Source organism: Meriones unguiculatus, chromosome 4 (genome assembly GCF_030254825.1).
Source record: "Meriones unguiculatus strain TT.TT164.6M chromosome 4, Bangor_MerUng_6.1, whole genome shotgun sequence".
In the NCBI taxonomy this organism is placed as follows: Eukaryota; Metazoa; Chordata; class Mammalia; order Rodentia; family Muridae; genus Meriones; species Meriones unguiculatus.
In genome coordinates, this window is record NC_083352.1 from 117694103 (window position 1) to 117712755 (window position 18653).

At 44.9% G+C, this 18653-nt stretch overlaps 1 protein-coding gene across 17 annotated transcripts in view; it reads left to right on the forward strand.

Annotated features, from left to right (window-relative positions):
• Ptprt (protein tyrosine phosphatase receptor type T) overlaps positions 1 to 18653 on the forward strand; it is a 1127865-nt gene that overhangs the window by 1101386 nt on the left and 7826 nt on the right. For all 17 annotated transcript variants that reach the window (XM_060382888.1, XM_060382893.1, XM_060382885.1 and 14 more), the window contains 4 exons: positions 1158 to 1289; positions 13328 to 13453; positions 14567 to 14730; positions 18105 to 18240. In XM_060382888.1, coding sequence (XP_060238871.1) covers positions 1158 to 1289; positions 13328 to 13453; positions 14567 to 14730; positions 18105 to 18240 — 558 coding nt within the window. The remainder of the gene's footprint in view (positions 1 to 1157; positions 1290 to 13327; positions 13454 to 14566; positions 14731 to 18104; positions 18241 to 18653) is intronic.

Sequence of the window (18653 nt, forward strand, 5' to 3'; positions counted from 1 at the left end):
TAATGTATCTATTAATACTGTTTCTAATGTGAAATTAGTGTATTCACGAGTGCTGTGTTGTGTCTAGTGAGCTCCAACCACAGTGCAGATGCTGAGAAAGAAAACCCAAGTCAGGAGGGTTTGTACACCTCAATGAACTTGCTTACTGTCTTGTTGTTGTCGTTTACTTTTATTGTTTTTGATTATGTATGGGTGTGTGTGTGTATTTGACAGTAGGCATGTGCACATACGTGAGTGTGATGCCTCTAGAGCCAGAGGCACCAGATCCCCTGGAAATGGAGTTACAAATAGTTGTGCGCTGCCTCATGTGCATGCTGGGTGCCAAACTCAGGTCCTCTGGAAAAGCAGCGAGCTTTCTCACCCACTGAGCCCTCCCTCTAGCTGTAATTTCCAAGTTTTGTTTGTTTGGTTTCTGTTTGTTTGCTTGCTTGCTTGCATTTAACTTGCATCTCTTTAGATATAAGTTCCATTTTCCAGAAAACGAGTCTGAGCTTTGAAACTACTAAATTTACCAATCTTCAGTACCTGACTCCCCACAATGATGTTTTAAAACATGAATGGATAACAAATGAGTGGATAGTGCTGGATGAATGAACAGATGGGTGAAAACTGGGGCAGAACTTGGTGAGAACCTCAGCTCCACATGACTCTAATACCTGGCTGCGTTTGACTGCCTTGTTGGCTAACAGACAAGATGTCACCTCTGGCCAAGCTAACAAAGCTCTCCTTCCATCCAGGAGACAGGAGTGACCCCTGAGGTCCCTGGTCCCCTCCCTAGCATCCTAAGCACAGGAACCCATGGGGTCCCCGATAATCCAAGAGGTGTTTTGGCCAGCAGCACAGTAAACATGCATCCAGGATCTTTCATTTCATATTGTAATAATGATTTGCTGAGCCCCAAGACATAAATAATTTATTTGGATAATCCCCATCCGCATGACACTTTCTTAATAAAATGTCTTAGTTTGGAGGAGAATGTGTTCATTATGAGATGGTCCCCTTTGCCGCCAGGGCAACGAAAGATAACAGAGCAGGCAGGTGCTATGTGAAATCTGTCTGGCAGGCTCAGGGCCTCTGGCAGCCATCCCGGCCTCATCATGATCAGAATATCGCGGATGAGTATGTATTTGACTAAACCCGTGTCATTCTTTTGTCAGAGCCACAAGCAGCCTGCCGCCTTTGTGGTCACCCAGCACCCTCTACCCAACACTGTGGCAGACTTCTGGAGGCTGGTGTTCGATTATAATTGTTCTTCTGTGGTGATGCTGAACGAGATGGACACTGCTCAGGTAGGAGGGGACTGTGAACTGCTAAAGGTGGGTCCCAGTGGGTCATGATTGGTATGCTATACACTTGGAAGGAGATTCTGTGATGGCCCACTGTGGGCATTGCCAGACTGTGAATAGCAGGCATACCCATTCTGCTGCCTGCAGACTCAAGGAGTCTCATACTGAATCCTTCACCAATGAATCCCATAAAACAGCCCCCTTGGCTATGGGCTTTGTCAAATTACACCAAGGACAAGATCCTGTTGTCTGTGCTTGAGACACTGTTTATAGCCTCACTCTAAATCATGCAGAGCTCAGAAATCCAAGATCCCACACACAACACCGAGCACCACGAACCCGAAAGGCTCTTCACCATGTAGCCTCTGTTGGCAGAACCTTGAGTCTGAACCTAGGAAGCTTTGCTCCCTGACCACCTAAGTCTTGGATTTATGCCTTAGCCCCTCTGGGTCTTTCAGCTCTAACCGTCATGGACCTACACTTCCCCATACCTAAGAAGCTGGACACTGTCCTGAGAGTCTCTGGAGACTACCATTAGATGGTGAAGCAGCTATTCTGGGGCAGAGGAGATGAAGGCAGCCTTTCAGATTTTTACAACGCTACCTTTTCAGTGCCTTGAAGGAAACCCAAAGAGTACCCAAGTGTACTCTTGTGTGAGTGCTGGTCTTGCACAGGCCTTGGGTGGAATTTTTTTTTTTCTAAATGGGCCTGAGCTATAGTCTCAGCCTTCTAGGAGCTGCCAGTATTGCTACAGAGACAGATGGACGAGTTATCCCAGGCTCATGTGGCTGTGCTATAATAGAGGTCAGCAATGAAGTGCCATGTTGACCTAGAGCAGGGAGCAATTAATTCTACCCAGAGGGTGAGAAAAGACTTCAAAGGGAAGGTGATTTAGATCCTGAAGAGGAGATATGGTCATACAGGGGATAAAGGACTGGGCAAAGGCATTCTACACAGAGAGAATGATGGCAGCAAAGGCAAGGCAGGTGGGCGTATGGAGTCTAGTCTGTAGTCAGCTTCCATTCCAGTGCACTGGGGCTGTATCTGGAGGGAAAGAGGGAGATAAGGCTGGAGGAGACAGCAAGACTCAGTCAGCAAAGAGGTTCCTTGTGCCAGATTCAGGAGCCCTGGCCATGAACTAATAAAATCAGATAAAATCAGACTGTTGTGGTTTTTGTTTGTTTGTTTTGTTTTTGCAGTTCATTTCCTTTATTTATTAATTCAATTTACATCTTGGTCATAGGCCCTTACCACCTCTCCTCCCAGTCCCACTGTATCCCTCTCCACTATTCCTCAGAAGAGGGGAGCACCCCCCACCAGACATCCCAGCCCATCTATTCATATGAGGACTGAGTTCGTCTTGCTCCCCTGTGTAGGAAAATCCCATCAAGGGGGTGGGGAAGGTGATCAGAAAGCAGGCAACATAGTCTTTTTCAGAGATATCCCCCTCTCCCCTAACTAGTGGGCTGACATGAAGCATAAGATGTCCATCAGAACCATGTTCATAGCAGCTTTATTATAACAGCCAGCAACTGGAAACAACTTACATGTCCCTCAACAGAAGAATGGATTAAAAAAAAAAAAAAAGCTGTGGTACATCTACATAATTAAATAGTTACTCAGCCACTAAAAACAAGGAAATCATGACATTTACAGGCATATAGATGGAATTAGAAAATATCATCCTGAGTGAGGTAACAAAGACCCAGAAAGACACACATGGCCTATACTCCCTTATAAGTAGATTTTAGTCATACAGTACAGGATAGACATACTATAATGTACAGACCTGAAGAAGATAAGTCTGATGGGCATCATACTCTTGTTTGTGAAAGTATCCTTTTTTAACAGTGAAAATTTCATGCAAACCCAATGAATAAAGCAGAGGTAGGTAGTCAGGATCTGGGCCAAAGTTAAAGCAGGAGGTGGAGGCCCAGAGCGCCGCCCACACCAGCCTTTCATCTGCTCCTCATAGCCCTTAGCTAGTCACCTGGGCCTACCCCGTCCTTTGCAGTACCCGGTCCAGGGGATCCAAAACAATTAGAAAACCTTTGCCACACATTGGGGGTGGTCCTAAGGTTTTTAACATGTGTTAAAAAGTAGAATCTAGGAACAGAAAACACAGACATAGGAATCAGAGACTGGAGGAAGATGTGACTTGTGTTCAGAGATTGAAGAGGGACATCTGAGCAGAGGAAGCAGCCAGCTTGAAGGAGAACTTGAGCTAGATGTAAAACCATCCAGTGTGAAGTCCACACACTCCAGGGAGCAGCTGCATGTGACTGTGGATGAGAAGAAGTCACAGATGGTGGCAGGTGGCTTGTCTGGGTGATCAGACATCCAGGAAGCGCCTGGCCAAAATGGAACGGCAGGAAGATGGGGGGTGGGCAAGCATGGACAGGAGCAGAGTAAAAGGAGAGTAAAGGAGTGTGTGTTGGAATGCGCTCATGAGAAGAGGTTCCCTCCATTCATACAACCCATAGCTGCAGAGCATCTGCTCCTGCTATTTGCTGGAAGCTATTCTAAGTTCTTGGAATGTCTCGGTGAACAACACAGACAAGGTTCAAATGAGACTATTCCTGTCTCCCGTGCGCTTTCTATTCTAAAGGGGAGAGACCAACCATAAACAACAAATGCTCTATAATGAATTCAACCACATATTGAAACACGGTTAGAAGGAAGCATGATGAATATTTTAAAACTGGGTTGGGGCACAAGACAGATGTACTAGAGTAGCCAAGGAAGGACTTGAGAATATGTGAACACAGGGCTGAAGGAGGCTAAAGAGCAAACCGTATGTCCCTCCCAGGGAACAGCGCATCAGGTTGCTAGGAAAACACCCGATGCCCACAAGGAGCAGCAGAGTAATGGGAGGTCAGAGCAGAGATGGGGAGAGTCGCAGGTGATGATACCAGAAATGTAACCGGGTTATGTCATGGGTGACCTCAGTCAGCTTGAAGCTTTACTCTGCAAAGGATGGGAGACATGGTCAGGCTTGGCAGGAGAGTGACATCATTTGACTTTTAAAAGTATCCCTTTGACTGCTGTGTTAAGAATAGTTTCTTAGTGGAGGAAAAAGATGGGGGTTACTCATGGTACAAGCAGAAAATACGGAGAGTGGCCACAAGGACAGTCAGGTGTGGCTGAGGGTGGCTTGAGCTAGGTAGTAGCATGATGTAGAGTCTACATGTATCCCAAAGGTAGGAAGACAAAATCTGCTATCTGGCTGAAAATTGGAGGCAAAGCATGTCATCAAAGTTTGAGGCCTGAAGAATGGAGGGTTGGGAACAGAGATCATAATAGAAAAAAAAGGAAAATTTCCCTAAAAAGAGAGCTCTAGAAAGTTCTCTATAGAGTTCTAGAATCAGAAATTATCACCACCTTCTCTTCATCTTGGACAAGTAAGTTAACTCACCCTTATGAAGTGCAAGTGAAGTGGGGCCTACAGAAGCACAATTGTTCTCCGTAAAGTTGTGGTTCAGTGGCAGAGCATTTGACCAGCAGGGCAGAAAGAAAATTGTGAAGAACCTTGCTCTGGGACCTGTAATGTCAAGGTTGCTGGCTCTAGCTCCTTCTTTTAAAGAACTGATCCTTGGTGAATGACATATCTTTCAGCCCCAGATGTTGGTGCAGCCTTTGAAAACCAAGTCTCTGAATATAAAAGCATCAGGCTCGGAAGCACCCCAAGTTCGGCTGATATACACAGCTGGCAAGCATCCCCTGAAATCAGCAGATGTATAGAGCACTTATTCATATAAATATCATCACCACAGCAGCTGGGAGCCTTGTAAAAATAAACAGTGATAAAGCGTGAGCATAAGAGAAGCCGCCTTCAGCACCTGCAAGGGGCAGTTCTTTGAAGCAGTATGAGCATTCATCCGCTAGCATGTTCCCACAGAGGCAGCCCAGCATGCGTGCCAGCCCAGCCAGGTGGACAGGTCCACTTAGGTCTTAAGCTTCTCTCAGTTGCTGCCAGAGAATTAACAGTGCATCCTGTGGTTTGACCATGAAAGCCTGCTGGAGGGTGGTCAAGCTGCAGGTGGGATGAAGGAAGATAAAGAAAAGGAGAAGATGGGAGCTCTCAGAGGCCTTCATTTCCTTGCACTGCTGTGGAAATCAATCCACCTTTGCTCTAAATCCTATGCTGCTTCTTTGAACCAGCCACCTGCAGTGACAGTTTTGTTTTCTACAGTAGCTACTGATCAGAAAATTGTGATCCAGGAGAGCTGCTGATAGAGTCTCAAACCTCTGCCTTCAGACCTAGAGCCTTTTCTAACTCTTAGACTCTGGGGACTAGGAAGTAACTTGCTGAATAAAGTTCTTGCTTTGCAAGCACAAAGACCAGAGTTCATATCCCCAGAATCCATGTTGCACAATCCCAACATCCCTACCCCAAAATAGGAGGCAGAGAGAGAATACCCAGGAGCTATGAGCCAGTAAGCCTGGTGTATACATGGTGCTAAACAACAAAAGATCCTGTCCCATGCAAGATGAAAGATAAGGACCAACCCCAGACATTGTCCCATGACCTCAACCACATGTTCACTGTTGCATGAACATGTATACTTCCAATCAAACACCCCACACAATCAGTGTGCACACATACACACTATGTAAACACATGTTAAAAATTTTTATTACACTTAGTTAAATTATTCTTGTGTGCACGTGTCAGTCTGTCTCTCTGTCTGTGTCTGAACACATGTGTCATGGCTCACATGTAGAAATCAGAGTACATCCTGTGGAAGTCAGTTCACCTTTCAAGGTGTTGGTCCTCAGGGTCAAACTCCAGTCATCAGGCTTGCAGAACACCACATCCATCACAGATCCCTGGAAACCCATAAGTAAGAGACTTTTCAAGAAAAGCCTTTTATCATTATGACCACATATCGACAACTATCCATTTTACCACTGCTAGAGGACGAAGAGCCTAACATGCCAAGCAAATGCACACAGCCATTTCTGCACCTCAGCCAGCCCAGGTCTGACTTTTCAAGGCTCTGTGCCCCTAGTTCCCCCAAACACTGAAATGTCAATCCTGGTGTCATTCAAGTCTGTGCTTGAGGCTCGCATGCTGTGTGGCTCCTAGTAAATTTCTTAACTTCTCCAAGCCTCAACCTTATCAGTCTTGAATTATCATAACCCAGATGTCAGCCACCTTCCCAAATCTCTTTCTTTTCCCCCAGTCTGTGAGAAAAACCTAGCATCCACCTGGCACTTCTATGAAATTCCAAGGAGTTCCCATTCTCATATTCATTCCCAAGTTATATTTTTTTTTGCACGAAAGGGAGCAAAGTAGGGCTCACAGCCCTGCAATTTCGTGACTTAAGGTTGAATATCAGACACCAACTTAAATTCCATCTTGTCCCTTGCTTCTGGCAGCACATCTTTCTCCCAACTCATTGACTAAATGCATTTCGTCTTCCATCCACTTCCTCTCCTATTCCCGATTTCTCAGCCTTACTCTGTGATGGTCAGTCTTAATTCTCAGGATTAGAATGACCTGAGAGAAATGGGGAATTGTCTCAGTTACACTAATTGATAGGAAGACCACTGTGGGTGATATCATTCCCTCTTATGGAGCCTAGACTGCATAAGTGGGAAAACAGAGCTGCAATGGTATGAAATCATTGCTGGCTGCTTCCTGATTATGGCTACAGAATGACCGTTCATTCTAAGCCCCTGATGCATTAATTTCTCCACTATGATGGACTGTTCTCTTAAACCTTGACTCAGAAACAGACCCTTTCTCCCTTCCATCTCTTTGATCAGGATATTCACTACAGAAAAGAAAAGTAACAAGATATACCTCAACCCCCCAAACTTTAAACCAAATTTCTCTCTCTCTCTCTCTCTCTCTCTCTCTCTCTCTCTCTCTCTCTCTCTCTCCCCCTTAGAGCTTCTCTTTAAAACCTTCCCAGAGCTTGCCTCACATATACCACGCTCTTGTAGGTAATGCTCTAAACTTTACTCTTCCTTCTCAAGAGAAAATTCAGCTTTGGCTGTCATAAGAGAAAGCGTTGTTCCACTATGAAGAAATCACATTCTCACTTATGGGGCTGTGGGAGGAAGAGGTGTGTAGATGTCATTTGATCACCATCCCGGGGTGTTTCTTTCTGTGTTCCTGGTACCTTTCCCCCTTACTCCCACAGTCTCTCATCCTTAACTGGCCACGGTGCCAAAGCCAATTATGTAATTCTATAGAATCTATTTAAAAGGATGTTATAATCATAAGCAGAATTCCAACACCAACCCAGGTGACTCCATTATAGTTCTCTACTTAAATTCTACATAATTCACTTCACCCTTCACCGTCAGGTGGCCCAGCGCTTAGCCTTCCCCCACCCCCACCCTGGAGGGTCACAGGGACCTTGCTGACTAGAGCCATTCATCTCTGAAACCTTGATAGTACCTGCCCTTTCTCACTTCTCAAAGGGTTTTTAATTAACAAAAGGCATAACGAAGGTTACCAAAATATACTTTAAAATTCTTTTTTTCTTCCAAAAATAGGCCCATCTGCTAGTTTTCATTCAAACTATCAGAGCATCTTTATTATCCCAGTGACTAACAAGCTTTCAGATTCCATCAGCAAGAAAAAGATGTCTAATGAGGGAGGCTACCTCTGTCTTTGTTATATTTCATGCCTGAGCTTGCAACCTCTGCCCACCCACACACACCCGAAGGACGTCTTTCCATGGCCTTAGCAGTGCTGGAGGTCACTAGGAGGATCACTAGGTGGAATAATGTGCAGTGGCTGTCCCAGCCCTGTCTGCGCAGGCTGCTTGACTTCTGCTAGGTTTAACTCATTTTGACAGCAGGCAGACAGCAGAAGCCCCTTTGCTTTCTGAGAAGACGTGTGAGTGTTTCTAAATCATCAGTGAAGATGAAGCTGCCTTCTCTCCTAGAGATAATCGTAGGGACCTATCTATGAATATCTGCAATGGTGAGGTTCTTCCTTTGGGCATCTCTGCCCTCCCTAGGTTACAGGAGAAGGAAGAATGGCAGGGACACTAGAAGAGGAGGCAGGGAAAAAACATGGTTCAAACTACAGACCTACTTGGGAGCGTGCTGGTATGTGGCAATGGATAATGCACATGGAGAGGTCAGAGGTCAGTGCTGGATGCTTGCTTGTCCCCAGCATTCTCCACTTCGTTGTTTTGTTTGTTTGTTTGCTTGTTTGTTTTGAGACAGTGCTCCTCAGTAGACCTTAGGCTCAACACACACACACACACACACACCATACACATAATAGTGGTAATAATAAGCAAAAATGAAAAGAAATAAACAGAAGGTGCTTCAAGTGGGAATCCGGATAGATTTATTTCCCCACAAAGAAAATCCTCTGTGATTTTCCAAGTCTTTCTCAGGAAAATCCTGCATACAGAATGGTTACTTCCTCCACCCACAATGATGCCTCTCTCCACAGTCTCCACAGCTTCCCCAAGCTGACTCTTCGGGAATTTCTGCAGTAAAGACAAGTCTTTGGGAATTAATCCCAAAGACAAACTTTCAAAAAGACTAAAACTGAAAGGAAAATAAAAACCTATCCCTTTCTGCATCTTGTCTTAAATAATGCTGCCTAATGTGATAGCTCATGTGCCCTGAGTTCTCACTGGAGACATCCCTATGCAAAGAGACATTAATATGCATATCCCCTCATAACAAACCGTAGGAATTAAGATCCCCAGACAAGTTACCAAGAGAAAAATTATTAAAATGGAATCTTGGCTTTCGATTTTTATTTATGTGACTGTAAACATATATATATATATAGGTCATGAAACTAGGAATGGGACCACATGGGGGAGGGTTTTGAAGACCATAAGGGTGATGGAGCACATGTGACATATAGGCTGAAGGGAGACTGTTGGGGGAAGACACAAGAGGGAGGAGGGAGGTGGGAAGGAGAGTGGATGAGGAGGAGGCTTAACAAAGCAAGCTATGTCTGGAAATATGTCAAGGAAGCCTGTTTGTTTAATTAATCAGCAATACCAAGTAACAAATCTCTTTCCAGCAGTTTCACACTTCGTTTTTCTTGATCTCTGCCCTGTCCTATTCAACCACCATCTTCCTGTTCCCCCTCCCTGCCCTGATTCCTACCCTTCTCTCCCACCATTCTCCTTGGTCATGTGTATTATTACCCTCCTCCACTTCTTAAAGACCTTTTTCTTTTCTCCAGGCCCTTTCTGGCTCCCTGACCTCTTATTACACTCACTCCCACACAAGCACACACACACAAAAATTAGGCACTAGGAGCCGCATATGAGAGAACGCAGCATTTGTATGCTACTTTAAAAAATAGTCTTGAGAACAACAAAATAAGCAGAATTAGAATTATATTTTAAAACATAAAGCAAAAGAAAGAAAGAAAGGAAAGGAAATAAAAGAAAGGAATCAAACGGGACCAGGCGAGAAAGCTCAGTGGATGGCTAACTGGCTGGCGGCGCCGCATGACAACCGGAATTAAACCTTCAGAACCCACAGTAGACACAGTGGAAGAAAAGACCTGGCCTCTGAGAGCTGTTCTCAGAATTCCACATGCAAGTGACATGGGCGCACACACACTCAACATATGCACACATACTAATAGTAACAAATAAAATTTTGAACAAGAAATACAATGAACTTTGATTGGGAGCTCCCATTCATTTATTTTCCCCACATTTTCTATGCTTCATACTCAGGCCAAAATGGCAGCTTCCACTCAAATGAAACCATGCATTTGGACGCGAAAATGGTCTTAAGCTAAACCAGAGAAGACATTTTTGCTGATGAAAATCATTCCCGAGTCTGGAAGGGAATGAAGCACTTTGGCTTCCCTTGCTTTCTGCCTCCTATTTCCTGTTTCTAGATTATGTGCAGTGTGCTGGGCTGTGAGGAGACCCTGATGATCCCTGGCAGCTCAAACGCACATATGCCCACACATTGCCCAGCCGAATGTCACCCACTGCTGCTGCTGTGGTCTCACAAATTAGGGAACCCAAGTGAAAAGACTGCACCGATTGAGGGTTAGAAGGACCCCGAAACCTTTTCCAGCCCTCTGGGCCTTATGGGAAAGTGACCTGGAAAATCAAATGTAGAGAAGTGTCCTAAAACATAGGACTCTCGTTTGAGGCATAGGAGAACCTATTAGCTTGAGAAATTGGTCCAGAAATCTTATTAAAAGAGACAAATCATTCCACATTCTCCTCAGGCTGAAAATATTGGGGGTAATAGACTCTCCCCAGTGCCTTGGGTCCATGCACCCCATGTCAGGATCACAGCTGAACTCTGCCAAGGCTAAATTCAATGCAGGCAATAAAGGCAATTATTTTTTTTTCTAAATGGGGAGTTCTGATTAATTCCAGTTTCTCTGGCCAGCCACAGACTTATCAGTACCAGTCCCTCATTACTGTGAAGGTTTCAAGGCAGAAGAGCCAGTGGCAAAGAGAAATGAAGTTCAGATTGTGGATTTGTCATTACTACACAGCACAGCAGCAGCAGGCTGTCCAGCTGCAGAGGCCCCTGTGACCAGCCCTCCTCCTCCAACCCTCACATTCTCATTTCCTAGCTCAGTATCCTTGATTAACCCTTGATGGAAAGGCTGGGCAGGCCGAGGACCAAGGCCTTATGAAACTTTACTTTGCATGTCTTTGTTGCTTGAAAGAAATGACAAGAAGGTACATTCTCCAGATGTGAATGCAGAGTGCACACTTATAAAGAGGACATTTAACTTGAGAATTCTTGACTTTGTAATGTTATGTAATGTATGTAATACAATGTATGTAATGTCTGGAAATGGTACACATTCTACAGAAGCTGTATAAATTTTGATTTGGGTGTCTTCCTTGGACTGAGGATATGCAATACTCTCTGGTGATGCCTGGGCGATGACAGTAAGCTGGAGATCCCAGACACCCAGAATCCTGCAGAAAAATAACTAGTCCTTTACAGTGTAATTACTCCATTTTAAAGCTGTGGTAGTCTGTAGGTTATGTGTGCCAAATACAATTTTTGCAGCCCTGGGGATTGAACGTAGAGCCTCCTGCACATAAGGCAAGTGCTCTGCCACTGATCTACATTCACTGCTCTAAATTCCTTTTCAAATTTATGATGTCACCAACCAATGATGTATTTATGGGAATGCAAACCCATCATAAGCCAAGGAATATGTGAATGATAGTAATCACACTGGCAATAACTATACAAGAATTGAATTATAAATGCAGTAATGTCCTGAAATATCAAGTAAGTATTCATTTCATGGCTGGCACAGTGCTAAATGATTTATTCTCATGAATTATCTCCTTTATCCCCCTAACAACCCTAACAGAGAAAGAGTTGGCAAAGACTGGCATAAACAGCTAGACAGAAAATAGCGTAGGTCTCTGTCTAAGCTGTTCAGTTCTGCAGTTGCAGCACTGGATGGGAGCCGTCATAGACAGTTACATGAACGAGTTGACATGTAAGTGTCCATTAAACTTTATTTATAAAACCATTTTGTATGGTTCTTAAGCCATGGTCGGCCAGTCACAGCTAAAGTTAAATGATAGTATCCCTACGAGAGAACTTCAGATTTCCACTGGGAGGAAGCAGTAGACTTATTTCCCTTTCGAATACCCTACCTCTCCCATTCTTTCTTTATCATTTTAGTTAGTTTGAAGGGAAGGGAGAATAAAAAGCGTCATGCCATGCGACTACCCAGGATGAACTGACAGTTTACTGTCATCAACAAAACAGAGAGAAATTCTTCTCTCCCAGGGAAGGCCACCTCACATTCATGGGTCACTTCTCTGATTATCTACAAGCTGGTGTGGGCCTTGGCTGATTTCATCCTGGTAGACACTCAATGCAGAACTGCTGCTAGGAGCTTTAGTGAGTGTTATGAGCATTAACTATGCCTTCTTAGCAAATCCCAGGTGACATTTCTATCGTATGACCTCTGTCCAGGGCCTCTGTCTGAGCCCCCATAATCCTGTGACCCCAATTGTCATCCTCCTGTGTGTGTTCCAAATCTAAGACAGTGGTTCTAGGCAGGGTCCACCTCAACGTGCCTCAGTGATCCTCTGAAATTTGAAGGAACAGCCCCGCCACAGACACCCAGACTAAAGTCCCCGACAAATGAATAGACACCAAGGAATGAGGTATTCATCCTCCTTGATGATACTCATAACTAAAGACCAAGTGTAGTCTGAGACCAGGGTACCTCCATCTCTCCAGTACTGCACTGGATTGACAGCATTATCAAGAAGCATTCTAGATATTGATGCATGTCTAGCTGCATATTAGCCTGTGCTCAAAGCTGTTCCCGTAGCTGTGATGTTTAAGACTGGCCTCAGACACTGGGAGAGGGGGACAAATGGCCCACAGCTGAGAGTCAGTGTCTTAGAGTGAGGAATGACCATGGCTACAGGCTCTAAGCTATGTGTGTAGTTTTCAAATCCAGAAATGATGAAAGACAGTCAGCAAGCTCTCTTACTACCAGGAAAATGCTCTTATGGTACAAGGGAGACATGCTTACCCTCAATTTACACATGAGAGCAGAGGTCTGGTTGACAAAACTTACATGCATTAGAGCCTGGATTTGGAGCCAAGACTGTCAGGTACCAAAATCTATACTTTGTAAAACAGTTAGTCTAAATATGACTGGGAACGGTCACTGTAGACTTCTCTGAAATGGGAAACAGTTGCCTCAATTATGGCAAAATGAAAACCAGATTGTGCCTGCCTTTCACTTGCAGGTCCTAAAATCCTGACAACAACATTCACAGGTAGATGCTATTCTCCCCATTTCACAGGTGAGAAGAACGAGGTCCAGAAAATTAAGAAATGGTTTGAAGTCAGCATAGCAAATATTTTTAATCCCACCCCTTTGTTCAGAGCTTTAACAAAAGACGTCGGACCTGTACCTCAACAGGAAAGCTATGTGTAGTTTGCTTCATTAAGACTGGACCTTTCCAGACCTCCGTCCTGCTCACAACAAGAATGGCTCAGCAATAAATGGCATTTAATGCCCCCCTTTCTTTGTCCTTGGCCTTCTGTGACCTCTCTTTCTGCTGCAGCTCTGTATGCAGTACTGGCCTGAGAAGACCTCCGGGTGTTATGGTCCCATCCAGGTGGAGTTTGTCTCTGCAGACATTGATGAGGACATCATCCATAGAATCTTCCGAATCTGTAACATGGCTCGGGTGAGTGCAGAGCCACAGGGGCTCACCACAGAGCCGCCATGGCTCACTGCTCCCCTTCTTTGCAGACCAGATGGAGGCTGCTGGGAGAGGATCCCACTGAACCAGCCAAGAGTCTGTGTTACTCTCTCCTGACAAGCTCTTCCTTGGGAAAGTGATGTCTTCACTGATTCCGGCTCCAGAGCCAGCAATGGCTCCAGCACAGATAGATGCACAGAGAGACATCCAGCCTGCCAGCTGCCTGTTTCCTGACACACTAGCAGCCATGTAGACAAAACTTCCTAGACATTAGCTTTTTCCCACCCTGGCACACGACACTGGTACCCTCCAGTTGGGTCTTATGAGCTTTGGACCAGGTCCTACAAACATTGACATGGAAAAAGATTTAGTTGCTTTCAAAAGGGTAGTTACTGGTTGAATACTGTAGGAGAGGGCACAAAAAGAACCCATGACATGATGGCTCTCGATTGCTCTCTAATGAGAACCCAGAGAGATGGAACCATAGTCTCTGCCCTCGGAGTTTACTATCAAGTATAAACATGAGCTAAACTGTAACAAATGGGCTTCAGAGAGAAAGAATTCTAGTTGGTGGAAAAAAGAATGCTATTCCTAAGGAAAGCAGCTTTTCTTTGATCACCTCCCCCTGAGGGGGAGCAGCCTGACCAGGCCACAGAGGAAGACAATGCAGCCAGTCCTGATGAGACCTGATAGACTAGGATCAGATGGAACTGGAGGAGGACCTCCCCTATCAGCGGACTGGAGGAAGGGCATGGGAGGAGATAATGGAGGGACAGTGAGATTGGGAGGGGATGAAAGAGGGGGCTATAAGTTGAGATACAAAGTGAATAAACTGTAATTAATGAAATAAATAAATCAATTTTTAAAAAGCAGCATCTGAACTGAATTTGAAGACTGACAAGAGTTTTCACGGTACAGAGAAAGTTAAGCGGTGTGCACAGAGGTTTGACATTAGGTAGAAGGACAGTCTGTCCGCGATGGTACAGCTGAGGCCCCACTCAGTCTGACTTCTACCCTAGCACAGCCCTCCCAAGTCTGAAAGACTTGTATCCTCAGGTATGCCCAGCAGAACAGCCCTAACCAATGCTCTGCTCTCAGCCACAGGATGGTTATCGAATTGTCCAGCACCTCCAGTACATTGGCTGGCCTGCGTACCGGGACACGCCCCCATCTAAGCGCTCGCTGCTCAAAGTGGTCCGACGCCTGGAGAAGTGGCAGGAACAGTATGATGGGAGAGAGGGCCGCACTGTGGTCCACTGCCTGTGAGTACCGCATGGCTGGAGGGGCAGCTTGCAGGGCTTTTGAAGTTGTTGCTGGCTGCATAGCCAGTCCAAGGCATGCCCAGGAGTTAGGACCTTTTAATGAACTGAGGTGCCAGTTTTTCTAAGCTGTGGTTGTACGGCAGACTGCTGAAGCAGAGCATAGCAGGCAGACAACTTCCCAGTGGGCCCAGCACGAAAGTGAGTTCCACTCTCCAAAAGGAGCTGTGAGCATCATCCTGCTTGACATAAGAAAGCTCGGGATAAAGTGGATCCCGCTGACCAGAACCCCGTTGTGTTATTTCCTGATGGAGAAGAAAAACGGCAGTATTGCATTAGCTTAGTTTAAGCCAGGCATTTAAAATGGATCATTTCATCCCATCCCTGAGGCAGATACTCTCATTTTGCAGTAAGCAAACTGAAAGCTTAGATGGGTAAGGGAACAGAGCTAGCTGCCAAAGGGACTCAGTTTGAATCCACCAGCCTGTGAGCTGATGTGCTGTCTGCTGTCCCACACTGTATTTAAGAAGAGGGAGGGTGGGGAGGAGCATTCAGGATGAGGACCTCGAGCAGGGTGAGGACTTCTTGGATTCATTCATTGTATCAGCCCCCTGGGATATTTCTGAGCTTGCACTTAGTAGACACAGGGACAGAGCATGAGCAGAAGACACTACTGAAGCAGGTGACGCTGCAGGGTCCTGGAGTCTGTGTTTTCCTGTGGGTACATTACCAGTTACAGGGATAATCTTTGCTCCCTGTCTTAGGACAGGTGTGGCAGAGAGAGAGAGAGAGAGAGAGAGAGAGAGAGAGAGAGAGAGAGAGGAGAGACTTAATTATGTGTCCCTTGGTTTCCCCATATGTCCATTGTATGTGTTGATGTAGATCATGTTTAGACCCTGTGGTCTCAAACATAAAGCATTTAGAAAAGAATACTGCCAAAAGAGATTTAAGAAGACCATAGCAGAAAATATGCAAACGTATGTATGATTCCTTAAGAGCAAATGTCACAGACTTTACCATGAAGAAGGGTTCTATGAAGAGTTTAGACTCAGAAAAAATCTGCATCCTTAAGAGATTTACATGGGATGTTAGATCTACAACTGTCAATTTTTTTCAAATTTATATTAATTTTTTTATTTTTAAATAATTCTATACATTCACTTGTATCCCAGCTGTAGCCCACTCCCTCTTTCCCTCCCAATCCTCCCCTCCCTCCCTCATCTTATTCCTGCCCCCTTCCAAGACCACTGAGAGGAGATGTCCTCCTCTCCTTCCATCTGGCCCTAGCTTATCAGGTATCTTCAAAATGGTTGCAATGTCCTTATCTGTGGCCTAGCAAGGCTGCTCCTCCCTCAGCGGGGAGGGGAAGCTCATGAGTTCATGTCAGAAACAATTCCTGTTTCCCTTACTAGGGAACCCACTTGGATACTGAGCTAACATGGGCTATGTCTGAGCAGGGGTTGTAGGTTATATCCATGCATGGTCCTTGGTTGGATAAACAGTCTCATAGAAGACCCCTGTGCTGAGATACATTTGGACCTTGTGGGGCTCCCTGTCCCCTCTAGGATACACTAATTCCTCCTTCCCTACACTGCCAAAGGCTTGGTTATGGGTCTCAGCATCTGCTTTGATACACTGCTAGGTAGAGTACAACTATCAATTTTTTTAGAGGGTCATTGTGGGGTGACATAACTGAGAGTTCATTCCTCTTTAAAAATACTGTATTCCAAAAAAAATTATGAACTGAACTCTTCTATTTTTGTCAGAATAATTCTTTCTGGAGCGAACAGAGGCCATTAATTAACTTTCATTGACCTCAGGATTGACTTCCCTTTCCCAAAGCCACTAATTGTTCACTTTCTTTCAGATTGGTGCTTCACACATGTCAGGAGGGTTGGGGCTTAGTGCAGGTTAAATACACATGTGCCAACTCAGAGCTGAAAAGCTCCCACCTATAGAAACTTCTCTCTAAAGTTACAGATATACACAAACTCTAGGAAGATACCATGTGCCATGCCTTCTCAGGGCAATGGGAGGTATCAGACATGCCAAGCCACCTCTAACTATACCACAGAAACTAGCGACTGCTTTCCAACCCTGCCTCCCTCTAGTTCCTTTCCACACATTAGATGCCCCCTCATCAGCATGGAACAATGCCCATTCCTTGGGACTTCATAAGGCCCTGAGATGATGCATCCTCTCACTTCATCATTGTGGTCCTTGTGTTCTCATTTCAAAAGATACTAAACCCTCCTTCCTGGGAAGGCTTCCTACTCTCCAGTGTTTTCATTTCCTAGCCTGTGAGGGCAGGGGTTATTGGTTGGTTTGGTTGGGTTTTTTGTTTGTTTTCATCCATGTCTCACCTACCCTAGGTAACCAGAACAAGTGTATCATTCTACCAAGAGGGACCTGGGCATCCTTGGGGACCCCAGGCACCATGACACTCACTGAAATACAGGCACCCACCAGTTAAGGGAGGATAATTTCTATACGTAAGACATCTGGTTGTTAGGTTTTCTGTAGGTGAGACATCTGGGAGATTGACTGAGTGCCTTAGTTTCTGCCCAGATGTTCTTTAGACACAGACCATTACATGAAATCATTAGTTTCCTTTGGCAGCATGCCCAGGAGTTCAGAATCAGGTAGGTTCCTGAAGGGGCTTGTTTCCATGAAGATAATTTATGGAGCTTCAGAAAGAAGGAACAATTGAGGAATGGCCATTCCAAGAACATGCAGTCCTTATACCTAAGACCAGTAGGATCCTATTTAAACAAGATTTAAAAGAGTAGCCATGGAATTGGCCTGGTAGTTCAGAAGTACCAAGCTATGCCACAGGACCACAGGCCAAAGTCAGGGTTAGCTAGCCCAAGACTCATTAAGTATTGTTGTCCTTATTAGAATATAGGAAGAAATATAATAAAATGAAATAAAAGCACCTAGTAACTTCAAATTTTCACTGGATGTCTGGTAGATCTAGAGTATCCTTTTGGGTGTGGATGTAGGTTCCACATGTACAAAAACTTAATACCACCCTACCCTGAGAATGTAGATCAGTGTGCCTGGAATAAAATGCCCATAGAACCAAAGAAACATCAGTGTAACTAAACCCCCAAAGGTCATATAGTTTAACCTCTTTTTTTAGATAAATGGGAAACTCAGAACCCAGACCAAGAAGTGCTTTCCCCAAGGTCAAAGAAGATTCACAGCCCCAGTGGGATTTAAACCAAAACCCATGGCTCAGACTAACGTGTTCATGGTTGCCTGACCACACATCTGCTAGAACAGCTACCCATTGCTCCAACAATGTAGCTTCCGGATCAATATGTGTCTGAGTAGGGGTCCTGGGAATTGGTCTCACCTGCTCACTCTTTGTTTAGAAATGGGGGAGGCCGCAGCGGAACCTTCTGTGCTATCTGCAGTGTGTGTGAGATGATCCAGCAGCAGAACATCATTGACGTGTTCCACATTGTGAAAACCCTACGCAACAACAAATCCAACATGGTGGAGACACTGGTGAGCACCCAAGAACCATGTCCCAACAGCCAAAGTCCTCATGTTCCCTGGACCTGAAAAAAGTGACTATGAATAGAACACACCTTCAGCAACTGGGTCTTATTTGAATACCTGTAGCCCATGTTACTTGCTCATAATTGCCCCTTTTCCTGTTTCTTTCCAACCTTGCCAATTTCTCTTTCCTGTAGGGAAATCTAAATATTAATCCCAGTCTACTTTCTTTGTTTTACTTTCTGCCTGCTCCCTAAGAAAATGTCACTAATCCAGACTCCAAGGAAGGATTCTGGAATAGCAGTTTGTGAACTGTTTTCAATTCAGCCCAAGCCTATTCTAAGTCACTCATACTAATTTTTTACAAGATCCAGCAGGATGCTTCAGAGAAAGGGTAGTGAAGCCAGTGGAAAGGCAGAGCC